Consider the following 20,388-nt stretch of genomic DNA (forward strand, 5'->3'; position numbering starts at 1 on the left):
TCCTCCTAGTGGACACTTTGGGTGAAATTCCATGTTATACTTGCAACAGTTTCTATTTACCAGGAAACAAGCTTTTTTATTCTGCCACCTGTAGAATTTATGAAAACTAGCTCACGCATTTAACTTCGAATGCAAAATGCTACATCATATGCTGCGTAATTTATTTTTGCCCAAAATGTCAGTTATCGCGTTCTACACTTGAGACCCTAAAATTTTACAGTTAGGCAGAATTTACATTCTTAAGTTCCAATTATTCAGAAGGAGTGACTAAGGAGACATTAATCTACTTTGTTTTTAAATATTGAAGATTTGCTGCCTGAAGCTCACTGGCAACCTGCATCTGACTATATAACTCCATAATGGACCCTAGATAGATAGATAGAGAGAGAGAGAGAGAGATAGAGGTGGAAATTACGTCTACTTCTAGAATAGCGGTTGTGAATTGACAAGCTCGCACTAGATTCACTGTTGTTATAAGCCACAAATAACATTGGAAAGATTATGTATTGGCATGGATGCATGAGAATTACTGGCTCCCAGGAGAGTCTTCTGCAAGATGTTGGGTTATTTACTTTGAACAATATGAAATTTGTGAAAATAAAGATAAATATGAGGGACATTTCATAAATAATGCACATTAATTTTTTTTTTTAAATGTATGTTTATATTTCTTTCAATATCTCTTTACAGTACTTCATTATAGTCTCTCTGCTTCTCTATGACTGAATCCCAATGTCTTGAAAGCTCCTATTACTCCATCCAGTACACCACTTCTGTTCATCTGCCAAATGGCTCAGGTAATGGCAGCTCTTCCACACAAAGATAACGATGTCCACACATAGATTTTTTTTTTTTTGTACTCCGAGAACAAGTTGGTTGGACTCATCTCCGGGCTGTAGAGAGGATGTGGTAACAATTCCCATCAACATTCGTGCCATTTTTGGGCTACAATATTGCCAATATGCATGCTAGCATTGTCATGGAAAATGGGTGGCCCATCCTCTAGCAAACAAAGTCAGGTTTTGTTATGATAATACACTGCTGTGACACTTGTTCCACATGGGACTATTTGTCATGATGATTCATTGGTGATGATAAGCAAAAATCATCATTTGCTTGAGCGTGTTCAAATTTTTTTGGATGTGGAGAATCTGAAGTTCTCCACTTGTTGGACTGTGATTTCAACACTGGTTCAAAGTCTGTAATCCATGTTTCATCAATGGTGACAATTTAACACAAGAATCCTTGACCTTCACGGTAAGTGATGTTTGAGCAAGGATGCGATGTCCAGGCATTTTTGCTTCTCTTCAGCAATCAAACAATGTGGAACTCAACTTGCATAAATTTTTTTCTTCTTCAAACCATTTGTCAGAATACAGAATACTGATGTGGGGGAATTCCCGAGGCTTCAAAGTGTTCCTCACAAGTCGCATTGCGATCTTTTTCAAGAGCATCTGCCACAAATTTCACACTTTGTTAATCTGCTGATGTTTTTGTTCTTCCGGGTATTTGAGTACCATCTATGCTCATACAACCACCACAAATATGATTAATCCACCGTGAAACTGTACTATCGTCCACTGAAAACTCGCTAGAAAACTCACTCAATGGTCTGTGGATTTCTGTCAGGTTTTTGCCGCATAAAGTTTCAAGCTCGATGTATGACCTATGGTCTACAACAATCACAGTTTCCGAGCTGTGCACAGATGCGATCCGGCTAAGGTGTGGATGTGTTCTAGCTCTTTATCAATACCGACTTTTGAAGTTCCGAGCTGTGCAGCGTCAACTGGTGGGGTATTGAGTAATGACAGGAACTTGATTATTCGCTCGTTGTCAGCCGCTTGATGAGAATTGAGTGTCTACAGTTCGTTGAAAAACATTTAATAGCCTCCTTTCCACCAGCAACTTATTTTTCACAATTTCTGTGTCACTTTGCCAGTTATTTCACCCAGAGAGAGAGAGAGAGAGAGAGAGAGAGAGAGAGAGAGAGAGAGAGAGAGAGAGAGCATACCTTCTCAGAGCTGACATGTATCTGGTAGCTGTCCGCAGAGCTAAAAAGCTCCGGGTTGACAAGGCACTCGACACGGTGGCCAGTCCAGCTCCCACAGCTCGGCTGCACGTCACCGATCCGTGCGTCGTAGCCCATTGCCAGGAAGCACGGCCGGCTCACCTCCCACACGTCCAGTATCCTGTCGAGCAGACACTTGCATTTAACTTCCCAGAATACGGGTCTAGCTTAAGGAGAGAGGACATTACCCAAACTATAATTACTTCAATAAAAAGTCATTACAGCCATAATTTTTAAGGCAGATATTAGAACGTTTAAAGGAGCAAAGATAAAAGAGCTATATTTTAATGAAAAATATTCTGAAAGACCCGGAATTAGTATTTTGGCACAAATATTTTTTATTATTACTTCATTTAATATCAAATTAGAGCTGACCAAAATTTTTGTCTATGATCCTAGCCAAGCTACAAGATCACTTAACTACAATCAGTAATGCATGTTTAAAATTCTGTTATCTACAATATTTCCAATTACGACAATCAAAATTAATAATTTTTTTTCTATAATGCAGTGCTATAAATTAGAATTTAACTAAACAAGACAAGGACAAGATAGATTGCTACGTACTGTACAGATGACACATTAAGTTGCAGATAGGCACAGCAAAAAGATACACATTAGCTTTTGGCCAAAGCCTTCACCAGAAAAGGAAACCAACTCACATTCATTTGCATAGGCATGCACACCTCATGTACACATGACCACTACCCCTGGCAGCTCGTTACGGAACACATTCTGGTCCACACTGCTGGTGATGGCACCGACATATGCTTGCTTATGTGAATGAATGTGAGTGAGTTTCCTTTTCTGACAACGGCTTTGGCTGAAAACTAATGAGTAAGAGTCTTTCTGCTGTGCCTGCCTGAAATTTAACATGTCATCTGTACGGTACGTAGCAATCTATCTTCTCCTTTTACTGTTGATACTCCAACCTGGTGTTTCCATCGTTAGAATTTAACTAAAGGATATTTTCTTTTTGATTCAAAATAGAGAGTTTTGCAGTTTGAACAGCCCCTGAATATTTCACAGAATCAGCACTTCTACCTTTAAGAAAAAGGTTCTCCAAGTGGTTACTCAAATACTCAAACTTGGGAGGCGGTGGGATCAACGAAAATTCCACGTGTTTCCAGGTAATTATTACAAATTTCCAGGTGCATATATTCACTTCCTTCTCATATATCACATATAAAGAAATTAATACATAATAGACCTCACCTAAACAAGGGTGGAACTTTACAGCATAAAATTCTGGTGTTATGTGTACCAATCGTTTATGGAAAAACAATACTATTATAGGAGGTTTGCAGTGAAATGTTTAAAAAATAGCTGATAAAAGACCACTCAAAACAAAAGAAAAACTATTAATCCAATAGAAATATCTTTAAAACTAAGCAGACTTATAAAACATAATACAATTCACTGTCAAAAAAAGAAAATGAAGGCTTCAAATGCTATTTGAAATTACAAGTAATGTGTACATACATGAAACATATTTTCAAATGTTATGTATATCCCAACAATTTCTTGAAGTTCCAACTCAAAACACATAAAATACACTGAATAGCCAAATAAGCTGATACATTTGCCTAATATTGTGTAGGGTCCCTGCGAGCACGCAGAAGCACTGAAAATGACGTAGCATGGACTCGATTAATGTCTGAACTAGTGCTGGACGAAACTGACACAATGAGTCTTGCAGGACTGTCCACAAATCCATACAAGTATGAGGGGGTTCAGATCACTTCTGAACAGCACGTAGAGAGGCATCCCGGGTATACTCAATAATGTCCACATCTGGGGAATTTGGTGGGCAGCAGAAATGTTTAAACTCAGAAGAGTGTTCCTGGGGCCACTCTGTAGCATTTCTGGATGTGTATGGTGTCACATTGTCCTGCTGGAATTCCCCACATCCGTCGGAATGCACAAGGGGCATGAAAGGATGCATGTGATCAGATACGATGTTTACATACTTGTCACCTGTCAGAAATGTATCTAATCGTATCTGGGGTCCCATATCACTCCAACTGCACACACCCCCACCATTACAGACCCTCCACTAACTTGAACTGTCTCATGTTGATATGCAGGGTACACTGATTGATGACGTTACCTCCATACCTGTACACATCCATCCACTCGATACAATTTGGAACAAGACTTGTATAGATCAACAGTCCAATGTCGGTGTTGACAGGCCCAGGCAAGGCGTAAAGCTTGGTGTAGTGCAGTCATCAAGGATACACAAGTGGACCTTCGGCTCCGAAAGCCCATATCAATGATGTTTCGGTAAATGGTTTGCATACTGACACTTGTTGGTGGGCCAGCATTGAAATCTGCAGCAATTTGTGGAAGGGTTGCATTTCTGTCATGTTGAACGAGTCTCTTCACTCATTGTTGGACACGTTCTTGCAGGATATTTTTCTGGCCGCACCGAAGCCAGAGCTCTGATGTTTCATGAGATTCCTGATATTCATGGTACACTCGTGAAATGGTTGAATGGCAAAATCCCCACTTCATCATTACCTCAGAGATGCTGTACCCATCACTTGTGCGCTAACTGTAACACCACGTTAAAACTCACTCAAATCTTGATAACCTCCCATTGTAGCAGCAGTAACAGATCTAACAACTGCACCAGGTGTTGCTGACCACAGCGTCATATTCTGTCTATTTACATCTCTCTGTATTTGAACATGCATGCCTATAACAGTTTCTTTGCACTTTGGTGCATCTACATATAAAAATTACTCCATTCTATTATCGCAGGGAGCTACAGCAATCAGTTTCAAATTATTTTGGAATAAAAACAGTCTTGGTTGCGAAATTGTTTAATTTGAATGACTCATTTCACCCTTTTGGGGCATCATCGGATTGTATAAAAGTAGCTACATATAAAGCCCACATAAAACGGAAAATGAAAACAACAGTACCTGGATATGTAACTCATCCATCATAAAACATATAAAATGCAAGTTGAACCTTGAATACACCAAGTGACTCCATCACAGTAGTACAACATAGCACCACGCTTAGAAAATAGATGTGGTATGAGCCACAAGGAGTGCAATGTCCTTTGGTGTGCACACAAATACTACTTCAACTCTCTCACTTCTGTGTCTTCATTCTATCTTTCTACAATGCTCTCTTCATTTGCATGTTGTTGTTCTGCAAGTTGATTATGATGATATAAATACCTTGGGTATGCATTCTTGTACTTCACTTCTTTCACTTCTTATTAACAGTCGCAATTTCAGACATTCTACAGAGGGCCACTTTCGAGGGAAATTTGGGCAGTTTCGAATTTGACTGTGCATTTTTCATCCGTCTAAACTTGAGGAACATATTCATCCTAAATTTACAATTACTATGAACAAATTCCCTCACCGAGTCAGCACCTGAGGAACATGTACTTAAAAAAGAAGTATCGACAATGTACAATGAGTGAGCCGTAAAATTTTATTCTCAATCTTGTAATCTAAGGAAGTACTGACAACTGCCTACTCTTATCGATAAGAGGGTCATGAAGGTGTCTGCTGTACTTCACGCTTACTAGGTTGTCAAGTAGGTGAAACGGTTCTGCATTTAAAAAAATCTGCCACGGTTTCAGTTGCATTACTGTGACAATGTTCAATCTTTACTTCTCAAATTATGTTTCTGCTAATCTACAGGTTGAAACAGAATAACGGGAATGTCTGAAATGAGTAGTGGCAGCCATGGGCAGGTAGCAGCACTGCGGGTTTGTGACAGGTAGTGAGTAAACAGTCCGCCATTTCAGTAACCATGGATCAGTGGAACGGACAAGAGCGTGCATTAGCAATAAAATGTTTTATGAAAACAATGATAGTTTGGTAGCAGCACAGAGGGAGTTTCAACGTTTTTATAATTTAGAATGTCACGATGTCATTCTGTTGAAACATGCGATAAAATGTTGGATTAATAACTTTGAAGAGATTGGATATGTCCTGAAGAAGAAACCAACAAGACGATCAAGAAGTGTGCATTCTCCAACGAACATTGATGTGGTACAAGAGTCTGTCTTACCAAGTCCACAGCATTCAATTCGTAAGCAAGCAGCAGTGGTTGGAATTTCCCAGGAGAGTGTTCGCAGAATTCTTCATCTTGATTTAAAATTTGATCAATACAAACTACAGGTGGTGAAACAACTGAAGGGCAACAATTACTGGTTATGATTAGCATTCTGTCAACAAATAACAAAACTAGACAAAGATGACGAATTTTTAAACAAGTTGTGGGTGTCAGATGAGGCAAATTTTCATCTCTCAGATTATGTGAATACACATAACTACCATTACTGGGAAAAAACAAATCCTAATGACATTCATGAGCGCCATTTACATGTTAGTAGTGACAGTATGGTGTGGTGTTTCATCAGATGGGATTATCGAACCGTATTTTTTCACAAATGAACAGGGAAACACAATAAATGTCACTGCTAATTGTTATGTGGAGATGTTATGAACTTTCATTACACTGCACTGACCGACTTTCCAAACGTTCAAGAACCCTGGTTTCAACAGGACGGAGGGACATCACACACAGCACGGTAATCAATGGCATATATGCGAGCATTGTTTGGCAACTGTGTGATCTCATGATTCGGTAACATCCCGTGGCTCCTAGATCACCAGGCTTATCCGTTTGTGATTTTGTCTTGTGGGGCTGCCTCAAGAGCAAAGTCTACACAACTTGACCAAGAACTGCATAAGTTAAAACAGAGAATTCGGGATGCAATTCACAGTATCCCAGCTGAGATGTTGCAACAGTCAATTAGGAATCTCAACAGCAGATTTGTATACGTACAGGACTCATTCTAAAGGACATAATTTTTTAAAAATGATAAATGCCATCAATGTTTCATAAATGGCAAAGTTGTAAGGTTTCAATTACTATGAATGCAATTTCTTTCCTTCATGACTTCTAGTTTTATTGGACTGTGGAAATGTTCCCATTTTTCTGCATCACCATGTACCTATTATTGCTGAAGAGTAACAGTTACTGTGTACTGCAAGATCAGAACCTCGTTAACTACAACAGTGGTTTTGTACAGTGAGAGTTGGAGCTGGAGACCCAGAATGACACATTTTGATGACATATAGGAGGTTTGCTCACAATTTATTTTTAGATATGTAGAGCTTCACAATTTTCTATTTTATTACTGTGGTCATGATAGCACTTTTTTTGTACTGATACTATTTTTTTCAATTTTATTTTATATTTGTACTACAGGTGATCCCAAACAGTTCATTAAAACAGATTTCCAGTATTGGGTACAAGTAACACTAAGGATTAAATACATTAGAAAATACAACTCTGACATCCTAAAGGACGTTCAGTTGTCAGTTCTGAGAAAGAAATAGGGACAGTATTGTGGGAAATAAACAGCATCAAAATCACCAAAATAAAAATTGCCGGAGCAGGAATAACAGAGGTAAAACTTTTAAAATGCAGCTAATGATGAGCATAACAAATTTTCTAAATCAGCATCAGGAGAAAGATAAGAACAAAGGAAGGGAAGAACAAACATTTGTGTTTCCTGCTGAGTAACTGAACTCGCATGGCAACAACTCTTAAAAGAATAATTCATTAAAAATTATTCCACTCCATTGTTGCAGGAATTGCTTCACAACAAAAACAGTCTTGGTTGTGAAATTATTTAATATCAATGACACATTTCACCCTTTTGTTGCATCATCAGATTGTGTAGAAGTAGCTGAATATGTAACCCATCTGCCATATAGCCATATAAAATGGAAAATAATATCCAGTTACTGTTGCATCCATTCCATTTTATATGACTTTATGACAGATGGGTTACATATCCAGCTACTTCTACACAATCTGATGATGCCCCAGAAGGGTAAAACATGTCACTGATGTTATATAATTTTGTACGTATGACTATTTTTATTCTGAAACAAGGAAAAGTTCTGTCTGCTGTAATAAGGGTGGAGTGAGCTCTTGTTCTGGGAGCCTCTGTACACCAGTATGTGTGCAACAGCCAAACCTCACTGTGACCATCTCCACTAGTGTGCAGCCAAACCATTTTGCCCCTTCAAACCTTCCCTTTTGGCTACCTTTAAGAACTAGGAGATGTGATCCCTGTTACGATATCACACCAGTTCGAGTCCAGAATTGCGAGCCGAAAGCAATTGCGGTATGCAGTACATTTAACACTGGGACTGACAAGGGAGCATGGTTATTTTCACACAGTTGATGCTTACCGGAAGTCAATAAACTCTGTTCCCTCACACCAGTCACTCGTTTACATACCTAAACTTACCTTCTTTCCCTTTCGTCTCTTATTTGTGGGTAGAGGGCGTTTAAGAAATGGGAGAACAAGAGAGAGAGAGAGAGAGAGAGAGAGAGAGAGAGAGAGAGAGAGAGAGTCTTTCCAAACTGTGTCTGCAGCTCACCTATGCACTGATACAGGTCCCTGTATGACAGAGATGCCGAGGTCCTTGGAAGGCACGAAGGGTGGGCCATCCAGCTCGAGGGTGCTGGCCGGCTGTGGCCACAGCAGGTGCAGTGCCGGGTGCGTCACCAGTGGCCGGATCGGCACTGTCCCAACATGCGTCCGCAACAGGCTCTCGATGGCCTGCTGGGGCACACCGTCAAACTTCAGGCTAGCAACACGAGTCTCCCATTCAATCTTTAAAATATATAACGATGGAGCAAGAGAGAGGGGGGAAGAAAAAAAAGGGGAATGATTCAGAATCCAAACACACCAGGAAAGAGTGTCAGGCAAGGAATTAAAAGTGGATGACCAACTGTTGTGGCAGTTTAGCAAAGGCAAACAGTTTGGGTGTGATGTTGAGTGTTCTGATTGGAGGAAACCAGTTCCTCTGCATGAAGAGTCAAATATCAAGTAATTTTAATCAGAGTGTAGGTGGGAAAGAATGAAATGTTATTGTCATTATTTGTAACCTTATACTATGAACGTAGCCTTGCATTCATAGTGTAGTGTTAAAAATAATGACACTAATATTGCATTCTTTCCCGTCTACAGTCTGATTAAAATTAGTCACCTGTCATCACATTGGCACCCTGCGGAATGAGCATACCATGTGCCTCGAACTGCTGAGTTGCCACCAGCATATTGCCTTGGCTCAGTGTCAGTTCAGTTTGACTTGTGTGGAAATGTAGATCAAGTGTACTGCATATTTGGATCACTAGGAACTTTGTGAGAGTCATGGACACGTGGTTACCAATATCATGTATACTTTGCTATTGAGAAGTTTAAAGGTGTTGTTTATTTGCACAAACGATTTCTATTCATTACAGACTAGTAGTCATAAGTTACATGTTAACTTACTATACCATTTGAATGCCACTAGATGAATTTTTTCATAAGCCCATCTGCGATAATTGGTAGCCATCCTTATTGCTATTGTTCTGAGTATTCAGTATGTTGTACGAGGTTCATTACTCTGAAAAGCACAAAGCTGATGTTTATCAATAAGATTAATTAACAAAAAAAATTCCCTGTATTTTTGGTCACATCTCATATGTAATTAAAGCTGATGAGAGCCAGTGACCCCTTCACTGCATATGCACATCAGGCTCAAACTCTTACAGGTATCTGATGCAACTGGGCCAATGTGAGGCGTACTGGGATAGTAGTCCCAGTGACTATCGTGTACACATGGCGTAGGCATCAGTACATCTGCCTAGTAAGCAGAAGAGCCGGATTCAGGTCTCGGTATGGCATAAGTTTTCAATCTGCCACACTGACGAACTTCAATGCCCATTGGCAGCTGACGTCATTAATTCCTTTGTGTCTGACTTAACACAAAGCACCGAAAAATAGTTGTTGCCACAAATGAAAGTTATTACTGCGTTAATCTGAGATGCTATCATTTGCAAAGTAATATATAAAGAATAATAGTCGGTTTTTGTCATAGTTAAGCATATTTCCACACAGACAGCATTATCATGAGTTACGTGACACAGTACAGTGTTGTTAGTGTTTATTAACATTTGTGATCATTAAGGAACCTACCACCATAGTATTCCAAATTAACATCTTTTGTGTTCATGGTAATTGCGCCTTTCACACATACACTAGCATAAATGCATTTTGTTGAGTTGCCACTTTGTCTTTGCCAACGATACGCTTGCAATTTCGAAGTCATCACAGTCATTTACTAAATTAACTGTTGCTCATTTTAGGAGCTGGCGACCATTTGATTATGTAATGTAAATTCACTGAAACTAAATTCTGGCATTCAAAATTATGGTGAACTTCACTGAGATTTTAATTTATTACTATTTTTTATACTTCAATTGTTGTTGTACATAGTAACAAACACTCGTGTGATAGCAATCAGGTTGTGACTATTTATATTCTATCGCTAAGCATTGGTCTTCGGATATGATGCCTCATTTCCACTAACACCAAAACTCTAGGTGCATATGTCACAATAAAACTTTACATATACCATATAGTATAGGTATAACACGACATCTCATACCATTCTATTCTCTTCTTTCTGGTTTTCCTGTGGCCTATTGTCATCACTTCCATACAATGCTGTGCTACAGAAGCACATTCTCTATATTTCTTTCTCAAGTTAGGCCTAAGTTTGATACCAGTACACTTCTTATGGACAGAAATACTGTCTTTATCTGTGCTGGTCTGCTTTTAATGTCCTCCTTTCTATCTCTTTCATGTGTTATTTTTCTTCAGTGATAGAATATTCACTACCTTTGTCTTTCTTCAGTTTACCCTGAAAAGCTTATACTGAATGTGCTACACTGTTCATTCCAATCAACAGGCCCTCCAATTCTTCGCACACTTTCCCTCACAATAACAATGCTGTTGTCTCAGTAGATTTTATTATCGACATCCTCTCAGCCTGTATTTCAATCCTACTCTCAAACTTTCATTTATTTCTGTAATCACGTAGTCAACATATAGATTGAACAGTAGGAACGAAAGACAGGATTCCTCTCATAAATCCTTTTTAATCTGAGCACTTCATGCCTTGTCTTCCATTCTCATTTTTCCTCCTCTAGTCTCTTAAACATATTGTATATCAAGACTTTCCCTACAGCTTATTCCTGTTTTCCTGGGAACTATTAACATGTTGCACCATCTCGTTGCCAAGTTCTTTCGCCAGGTCAACAAATCCTCTGAAAGTGTCACAATTTTTCTTAAGTCTTGCTTCTGTTGTCAGCTGTGACATAATAACCACCCCTCTGGAGTTTTAGTTTTCCTGAAAACAAACTGATAGTCATCTAACAGATCTTCAATTTTCTTTTTCCTTTTTTTTTAAAGATATTATTCTTGTCATCAACTTTAACGCATAAGCTGTTAAGCTGATTGTGTGACAGGTCACACACTTATCTGCCCTCGCTATCTTCAGGATTGCATGGAAAATACTTTCCCAAGTCTCCAGTATTCTAGATTCTACACACTGTTTTTAACAATTGTTTAATTACTACTTCCCTCCACAATTTTGGAAATTTCTAAGACACGACTGGAAGTCTCCTGAAGCTCTCTTAAACCCTGACTAATAGTGCATGCCCTACACTTTCCATTCAAGCTCTCATTTTTTCCTCAATTACATCATCCTACAAGTCCTTCCCATCTTAGAGGCTGTTAGATGTACTTTTTCCTACTATCCACTCTCTCCTCTGGATTTAAAAGTGGAATTCCCATTGTGCCCTAGCTTTTAATTTAACCGAAGGCTGTTTTAAGTTTTCTATATACTGCATCAGTCCTTCCAATAACCACTTCTCATTCAATTTCTTCATGTTTTTCCTGCAGCCATTTTGCCTTGGCTTTCCTGCACTTCCTACTTACTTCATTCCTAAGTGATTTATATACTGACAATACTAGAAGAGGATGGATTTCTACACCCACCCCTCTTATTTTCGTTTGATGCTGAGGTGTTATTCCAGAATGTGGAGATCTTCAGCAATTCTGTTCATGTGTAAGGAGGAATTTAAATAAGACTGGGGCGACAGTGAGAAATTGGATCGAGGAAGGAGGCATGCCAGGGCAATCCGTGCAGTTGTGTTAACTGTTGTGCCCAGATGGCTTAGTGGCTAATGCACCTGCCCGGTAAACAGGAGACTCGAGCTCACATCCTGGCCTTGGTACAAATTTTCCCCTCACCACTTCATTCTACATACGTAAAATCAAATCTGTATGACAACAGTAAAGCTTCTAAAATTCTGTCATTTCATCAGATTGCTATTCACCATAAAGCTGATACACTGAGCTGCAGACAGGCACAACAAAAGAGTGTTACACATTTAGCTTTCGGCCAAAGTCTTCTTCAGAAAAAGAAAGAGTAACACACACCATTCATTCATACAACAAGTAAGCACACATCGCGCACACATGACCACCACCATTTCTGGCAGCTCGGTATGGAACGCATTCTGTTACGGGCTGCCAGAGATGGTGGTTGTGTGTGTGGGGTGTGGTTGGTCGTGTGAATGAATTAATGGATATATGTGCATGTGTTTCCTTTTCTAAAGAAGGCTTTGGCTGAAAGCTAAATGTGTAACAGTCTTTTTGTTGTGTGTCTACAACACGACTTGTCATCTTATCGGTAAGTAGCAATCAATCCTTTCCCTTACACTGTTGATATTCCAACTTGGAGTTTCCATTGTTTGACTATTGTTTTTCCCTGAACATTTTTGTACTTTTTAACTAATTCAACTCTGGGTTCTTGTTTAAACACTGTATACTGTATTAACAAAATGGACCACTTTTTTAGACTTGTTTCACAGAATTTATTATTGCTGTACAACATAGATTTCAGGTTGTAAACCTAATTTCTAGTACATAACTCATCCCAAAGATGAAAACCAATCAATGATAAACATGGTGACTTCACTATCTATCGCTTCTCGACTTAAATTGTAAAAGGTATTTCTGTACTTCCTTCTTCCATCGAATAGTTAAAGTATTTCTTCTGTCATTACCTTCCTTGTACCTATATGTTTCTATCCAACTACAATGACTTCCATTTTTACAGATGTTGATTTCCGTTCAACATGATGTCTATTCTGGTTTCACTGTCTCAGTATCTACAGCCTTAGAGGAATCTCATCACTCATCAGTACTTCAGTATCCCAATTCTTTCCACACTGTTCTGCACCTGGATACACTCTACACTCCAATATCTGGTTTCCAAATCTCAAATGGAGTATTATATAAACCAGGTTTCTCCACGTCTCTGGGCTTTACCCAACTATACCACCTTCTCTTCCGATTTTTGAACAGTGAGTTACTGTCAATAGCTGAAATTTATTGCAGAACTCAATTAGTCTTTCTCCTTTCCACTATCAGGCCTATATTCTTCTGTGACTTTTTCTTCTATTCTTTCCTCCAACATGGTATTCCAATGCCCCATTATTATTTGATTATTATCTCCTTGTATGTACTTCATTACCCACTGAATATCCTCATTTACTTTTTATACCTCTTCATCTTCTGCTTGTGATGTAGGCATAGATCTCAAATGTGTTGTTGGTGTTGATTCTGATGAGAACAACCCTATCACTGAACTATTCACAGAAACTCTCTCTGCTCTACTTTCTTATTCATAACGAATCCTACTGTCATTATATCATTTTCTGCTGCTCTTGCTACCTGACTAGAAATCCTAATCTTCTTTTCATTTCACTTCACAATCGTGTGGATCGAGCCTCTGCATTTCGCTTTTCAGAATTTCTAGCTTTAATATCACATTCAAATTTTTGAAGTTCCATACTCTGACTCTTACAATGTTATCCTTTCATCAGTTCTTCAATCTTTTTTTGCACATTTGCATTCCCATGGGCAGTATCCTACCAGAGATTTGAATCAGAGACTCTCTGCAATGTTTTGAAGACGGGGAATTGTTACAATACTTTTCCAATTACAGGCTATATGTCAAATCATCAATCAAATCAAAATTTAATTATCACATAACATGCCTCATACAATTAAAGATTGTGACAAAGGTGACATGTCAATTCTAAAACTACATACAGACTAATAAGCTGAATCTAAAGATACAATAAATATGTTCTTGCTTCTTCAGACAGGTATTATTTTGGGTGAGAAGGGGAGGGGATAAAGGTGTAATCTATGTCCCATGGATACACATTGTGTGTTTTTCATGTCTTATTAAGACCTAAAACATTTCACTTTATTCTATAGCATCTTCAGTGATCACTGTAACAATATGTTTTTTTTTTTCTCTTACTGTTTTTTTGCTAAGGTCACAACCAGTTCAGAAGCTTAACTTAGTACTATGAATGATGACATACAAATGGTTCATGATCTCAGCGAGAGAGAGAGAGAGAGAGAGAGAGAGAGAACAAACAACATTGTTACAGTAACTAATGTAGATACTCCAGAATAAAGCGAAATGCATTTCGTCTTAATACGTCTTTCATTACAGTTGCAGATGATGGAATTTAGCCCAACAACTTCCGTATCTGCAATTGCAGAAAAAAATAGAATAAAATAAAATAATTACAACATGCTGTTGATAGTTTTGCCTTTTAGGGTCAGTTTCCCACCTTATGGGCAAGAGCTTACCCCGAACCTCTGCCCGTCCTCTGCATTCCTTGACAAGGCCATTGGCAGAATGAGGGTTACCCACTGTACCGGAATTCTTCGGCTGGTATAGCTGATGTGTGGTGTGCATTCATCCCCATTATCTGAAGTGACCCAGATTTCAACAAGATGTGGCTCCTGCAAGACGGAGCTCAACCCCCATCAAAGCAGAAGTGTGTTTGATGTTCTGGAGGACCACTTTGGGGACTGCATTCTGTCTCTGGGGTACCCAGAGGCCACTGGCATGGGCCTCGATTGGCTGCCATATTCTCCGGATCTAAACACATGGAACTCCTTTTTGTAGCGCTATATTAAAGACAAGGTGTACAGCAATAACCCCAAAACCATTGCTGAGCTGAAAATGGCAATTCAGGAGGTCATTGACACCATCGATGTTCCGACACTTCATCGGGTCATGCAGAATTTTGCTATTTGTCTACACCACATCATCGTCAATGATGGTAGGCGTATCTAACATGTCATAACCTAAATCTGAATATCTGTAGTGACGTTTACATGTTGAATAAGTGTGTACCAACTGTAGTTTGTAACTAATTTTCATTTTTTTCATATAGTTCAATAATTGCCACATTGTACCTACAACATTCAATGTGTTTGCATTCATAGAATCTTTGGATGTTTGTTAGTCAAAGACTATATGAAAGTGTGTCTCTCTCTCTCTCTCTCTGTTTCTCTCTCTGTGTATGTGGGGCATACGATGGGGCGGGGGTTCACCCGAATACATACTACACAGACAATCATTTTAGTACGTTAATGCACACTCACATTCTAGCAAAGGGTCATATGACCTCAGTTTTGATTTCTTGCCTGCTATGTGCAACAAAGAATTTCCACATTGTTCTAGAAGTTATTTACAGTCCCTCTGCTGTCACTGCTGGATAATTTCAAATACATGCCGACATAAGTGTGAACCTCATGACACTCACCTGGTCGATATGTGGATCGAGATCGAGACTCAGAGTAGAGGCTGCAGAAGACAAGGACGGGTGGGGATGGGGGAGAGGAAGAGGGTGCGGGGGGAAGTAGTCGTGGGACTGGCGGGCAGGTCGCGGTGGCCGGCTTCCGCGACGGTGGACAGCCGCCACTTTAGTGGGTGCAGGCACCTGCACGGGCTCCGTGTTGCTTGTGCCGACCGTCGCTCTGCCCCCACTGCCTGAGGAATCCGCAGACTTGCTGCGCTCCTGCCCGGACGAGTCGGCTTCTGTCTCGGACTCTGGCGGCTGGCTGAAACTGAGGTACGTAACAGAGATACACATGAGAGCAACTTTTCACAATGAATTTTCTAACTTGCTGGCAATTAAAACTGTCTGTCAGACTGGTACTCAAACTCCAAACCTCGCCTTTCTCTCTGTGAAAGAGTGACACAGGCAGGACTTGCGGCCCTCCCTCGCAGCTTTATGTCCACCAGAATCCGAACTTCCTTACCCTTTCTTCCAGGAGTGCCAGTCTCGGAAGGAGTGTGGGAGAAGTTCGGAAGACAGGAGAGAGGTGCCAGCAGGTCACAAGTTTCACCCACACCACTCTGTCGTCAGCAGCACTAGTCGCAGTTTGAATCCTAGGCGGCAAGCAGTTGTAATCACCATGAAGTTTTATCTTGGGCAGTAACAAGAGACTGTTGTCCAATTAAAATTACTTGATACTTGACACTTCATGTATGGGAGCTGGTTTCTTTCAATCAAAGTGAACAATTTCAGAGCTGAACAGTTAGCCGTTGCCAAACTGCCACAACAATTGGTCAGTTCACTTCTAATTCTTCATCCGCCATTCTTCCTTGTGTTCGCATCCCATATCATGGGTCTGGCATTTCTATTTCATGACACACGATGACCATACCAAAAACAGTGCAAGCAAAACATTATGTTAAAGAAATATACATTTCTTACACAGCACTAACCAAGCACTAGTGGGATACTTATGCAAAAGATGCAATTTAACATCACTCATACAGTTACCATTATTACAAAGATTTGCTTATGTTAGATAAGCTCCTTGCAACATTGCACAAATCTGAATTTATGAAGACAGCCATTTATCACTGTGACAGGAGTACCACAATCATAAATATAAGTGCTCAACCCAGTCTTGTGACTCAATGCAATGGTTAGCGTATTAACCTGACATGTACATAGTCGGAGGTTCGAATCTTATCCCCTACAGTGATTTTTTTTAAATCTAACCATAAGAGTTTGATTATTATTTTTATTGAATGGTTAAAACAATTTTTTTAAAATTTTTAATTCTTTGCTGCATCATTTTTCACTGTCACTTTGACTTAATTATTTGCTCTTATTTTTCTTCTAATCATTCCTTTTCCATTTGGAATCTGCCTGTATAACCTATAGAGACTGGAACTAAATGCCAACAAAGACTGATCATTGGTTGATAATGCAGCAGCTCGTTTAACTAGTGCAAGGATAGTTTTAGGTAGTCGATAATAGTGAGAAATTTGTTTGCTTTTAGCACTGGAAGTGAATTTTTTCTGTCTTGAGCTTGCTCATAAAGGTTAGCTTTAACCGAGCAACAAAGCGATCATGATTTTAGTTCTGCCAGATTTTGTACTGCCGTTCTTTCGGATATATTGCACATCACATGGTTGTGGTCAGTCTGGGACAAGAATTTAAATTCAAGGCTACAAAATGTGCCTGCTGCAGTTCAGTCATTGGTCACTTAAAAGCAGTTGCCAATACAGCATTTCTGATATACGTTACAGTGGCTACTTCAAACATTGCTCTGCGTTACACATTAACAGCATTTGTGAAGTGACCCACTGTATGTCACCTGTAAACGAGCGGTAGCCGGCAACGGATGTGGCCACACTGTAACAGCAACTAACAGAAGTCAACTATCAAGTAATTTTAATCGGACTATAGGTACGTATGTGGAACAGTAAAAGTCAATTCTGTCCTGCAATACTTCATTACATTTCAGTAAACTCAAATCTACTTTCTTATTCTTTCCCTCTCCTCCCTCATTCTTTAGCATTTAGCCTTACATTTGACATACTCTTGAAATACCACTTTGTATCCTTCCTCTAATTCCCGACTAATGGAAAACACTATAGTCTGCAAAACGTATGGTTCTTTCTTTCAATCAGTTACTACTTACCAAAATGAAATTTTCACTCTTTAGCAGGAGGTGAGTTGATATGAAACTTCCTGGCAGATTAAAACTGTGTGCCGGACAGAGACTCGAATTCAGGAACTTAATCTGTCACCAGCAACTCGTCCACTGAATAAGCTACCCGAGTACAACCCGACCTCACAGCTTCAATTCTCGTGAACTTCACAGACAATTTCCTGTGAAATAAGCAATGATAAAGCAGTTTCCTGTGAAAGGCGAAAGTCCCGAGTTTTTTGAGTCTTGGTCTGGCACACAATTTTAATCTGCCAGAAAGTGTCAGGTACTACTTTGTTTAGCTGCTGATACTCATTGGTATTACCCAGCAAAGTAAACTGGAGACCAGATTGGAGTGGTAGCACTGTCGTGTTTATGGGGAGAGGAGGGGAGGTGGTGATGGCATACCTGTAAAGGTGGAGCGCCACACCATGTTACCCATCTGCACACCGAGTTTCCCATATAACGTGGCAACTGAACGATACTCCTTGGACACTATCACTGTGACAGTCTGTGGGAACAATCACATTGTAACATGTCAATCTATGTTTGTCTGAATAAACCACCGGCCCCTTTACTTTAATACAGTTTGCACTTTTTAAAACCATGTTGCCTCATTTGCACACGTGACAAAGTGACCATTCTGACAGCATTTGAAATGAAATTTCACAGGTTGCACACTAGCTTAGAAGTCCAACTCTGTGTGACAAAAGCTGCAGAGTTTTTGCAAAGTCATTATTTCTTTGTGCAGCTCACATTATCAGAGAAACTGAAGCATAACAATACATTTACCTGTATCACCAGACGACTATTTATTTTGTGCATTCTGCTTCCTCTTCTTATGGGCAGACAGCCAAATCCAACTTGGCAAGATGCTGCAACCGTCCTTCCATCGGCTTACTCAGCTTCAATATTTTTCCCACTTGTTCCATATCTTTTCCCTTAGTAGTGTCCATCTCTTCTCCTCATAATTACCAGTAAATTTAATGAAGTTAGTAGTGAGCTGTCACAGCTGCCTGTGACTACAATTTCCACAATCACTTTCCATGCTCACAGTGTTAGGCGATGACAAGCAATAGACCAAACTGTAGTTCAGCTCTCGCTATTATAGTCACGTGTTCAAGGTGGTTCCTGCTATAGTCGATCTGTGGCATTTGTTGTTGAGTAATACATTTGGCTTGGCAGTGCTACACTCACATCTGTATACACCAGGCTCTTTGAGTATGATAAATGAATACAACAGTCTGTGGACAACCAGCAGGCACATGACAAGAAAACACTGTCCGATGTGAACAATCACACCATTACAACTATTATGAAGTGTAATGTGGATTCTTTTCAACTATCGACAGTTTCTGTTGCTGTATGTGGTCATATATACCTTCCCAACACCACACATGCTCTGTCTGTGCCATACAGCAGACATGCATATGTATACATTAGAAAATGGCTGACTGGTTGGAATTGTCTGATTACGGTATGAACTAATGTGCTTTATTTCAAACAACAGATAGCCTGTGAAGGAAAGTGACTTTATTTTAACAACACTAACACATTTTAATCACATAAATCATACAAGTTGAAGGTCAACCAGAACTGGCAAATACTGTCAAAAAGTTTAGTTCCTTTTTACAACAGCCATCAGCTTCTATCACACCTTTGGTTATAAGAATCTGACAATTAATACAGACACACACACACACACACACACACACACACACACACACACACACACACACACACACACACACACACACACACAACTTTCAGAGTGCGCAACCATCAGCAGAAATCATATTTCCTCCACACATGCAGTTCTTATTCAATACACATTAAAATAGATGGAAGAATAGCATACACTACCCACCCATTGACACCAGCAGATGCAGGCAATGGGGATTCCACAGGTGATGAAGAAAGTGGAATATATCTGTCAACCAACTCTTTTAACACACGCTTCTGCGAGGCCATGTCCAAAGCTGTTTTGCCTGCAAATTTCCTGAAACAATCGCAAATTCATCATTTGCATAAAATGTGTGTAATATTAATGCCTCATTATCAGAGCTACCTCCAGCCTTCTGCTCTCTCCGACACTGCCATCTCCCTCCGTCAAGAAGGCCACATAGCTGTAGCATGATGTTACACATGACATGCCCGGAGCAAGTGGTGTTTGTCGCTGCTTTAAATCATTTCCGAAATTGTTTCATCCTTTTGTTCACCATAGTAGTATCTAAGTCGCAAATTATCTTTTGCAGTCAAGTGTCAAAATCTAGTACAGTGAACAAGAGTCGTGTTCCTCACTGTTCTCATAATTACGAAAAGATGAAGGTCACACGTTTGAACTCGTGACAGATGGAGACATGCATATGGAGTAGATACTGGCAACTGAGAGGATTAATTTGATTCCTGCCAAATGTTCTGTGGCGAGATGATTACATTTTAAACTTTTATTCATCACCAGCATGACCGAAGTCACTATGTGCCAAAAGGTTGATGCCAAGTACAAGTTTCTGCTATAAGTGCAGAATATTTTGCTTAATTTTCTACAGCTTATATTTTCATTTTTTTTCTCAACACATATCAGTAGAATGGAATACTGCGG

General features: G+C 39.6%; 1 protein-coding gene across 2 annotated transcripts in view; it reads right to left on the bottom strand.

The window, feature by feature from the left end:
• LOC126291775 (uncharacterized) overlaps positions 1-20,388 on the bottom strand; it is a 133,398-nt gene that overhangs the window by 88,097 nt on the left and 24,913 nt on the right. Inside the window, exons 6-9 of one of the 2 annotated variants that reach the window (XM_049985464.1) lie at positions 19,654-19,785; positions 15,599-15,902; positions 8,503-8,684; positions 2,012-2,189 (exon numbers count right to left, since the gene is read on the bottom strand). In XM_049985464.1, coding sequence (XP_049841421.1) covers positions 2,012-2,189; positions 8,503-8,684; positions 15,599-15,902; positions 19,654-19,785 — 796 coding nt within the window. Of the gene's footprint in view, positions 1-2,011; positions 2,190-8,502; positions 8,688-15,598; positions 15,903-19,653; positions 19,786-20,388 lie in introns of both variants that reach the window. The other variant, XM_049985463.1, reaches the window with a different exon arrangement.

Source organism: Schistocerca gregaria, chromosome 9, assembly GCF_023897955.1.
Source record: "Schistocerca gregaria isolate iqSchGreg1 chromosome 9, iqSchGreg1.2, whole genome shotgun sequence".
NCBI classification, from domain to species: domain Eukaryota; kingdom Metazoa; phylum Arthropoda; class Insecta; order Orthoptera; family Acrididae; genus Schistocerca; species Schistocerca gregaria.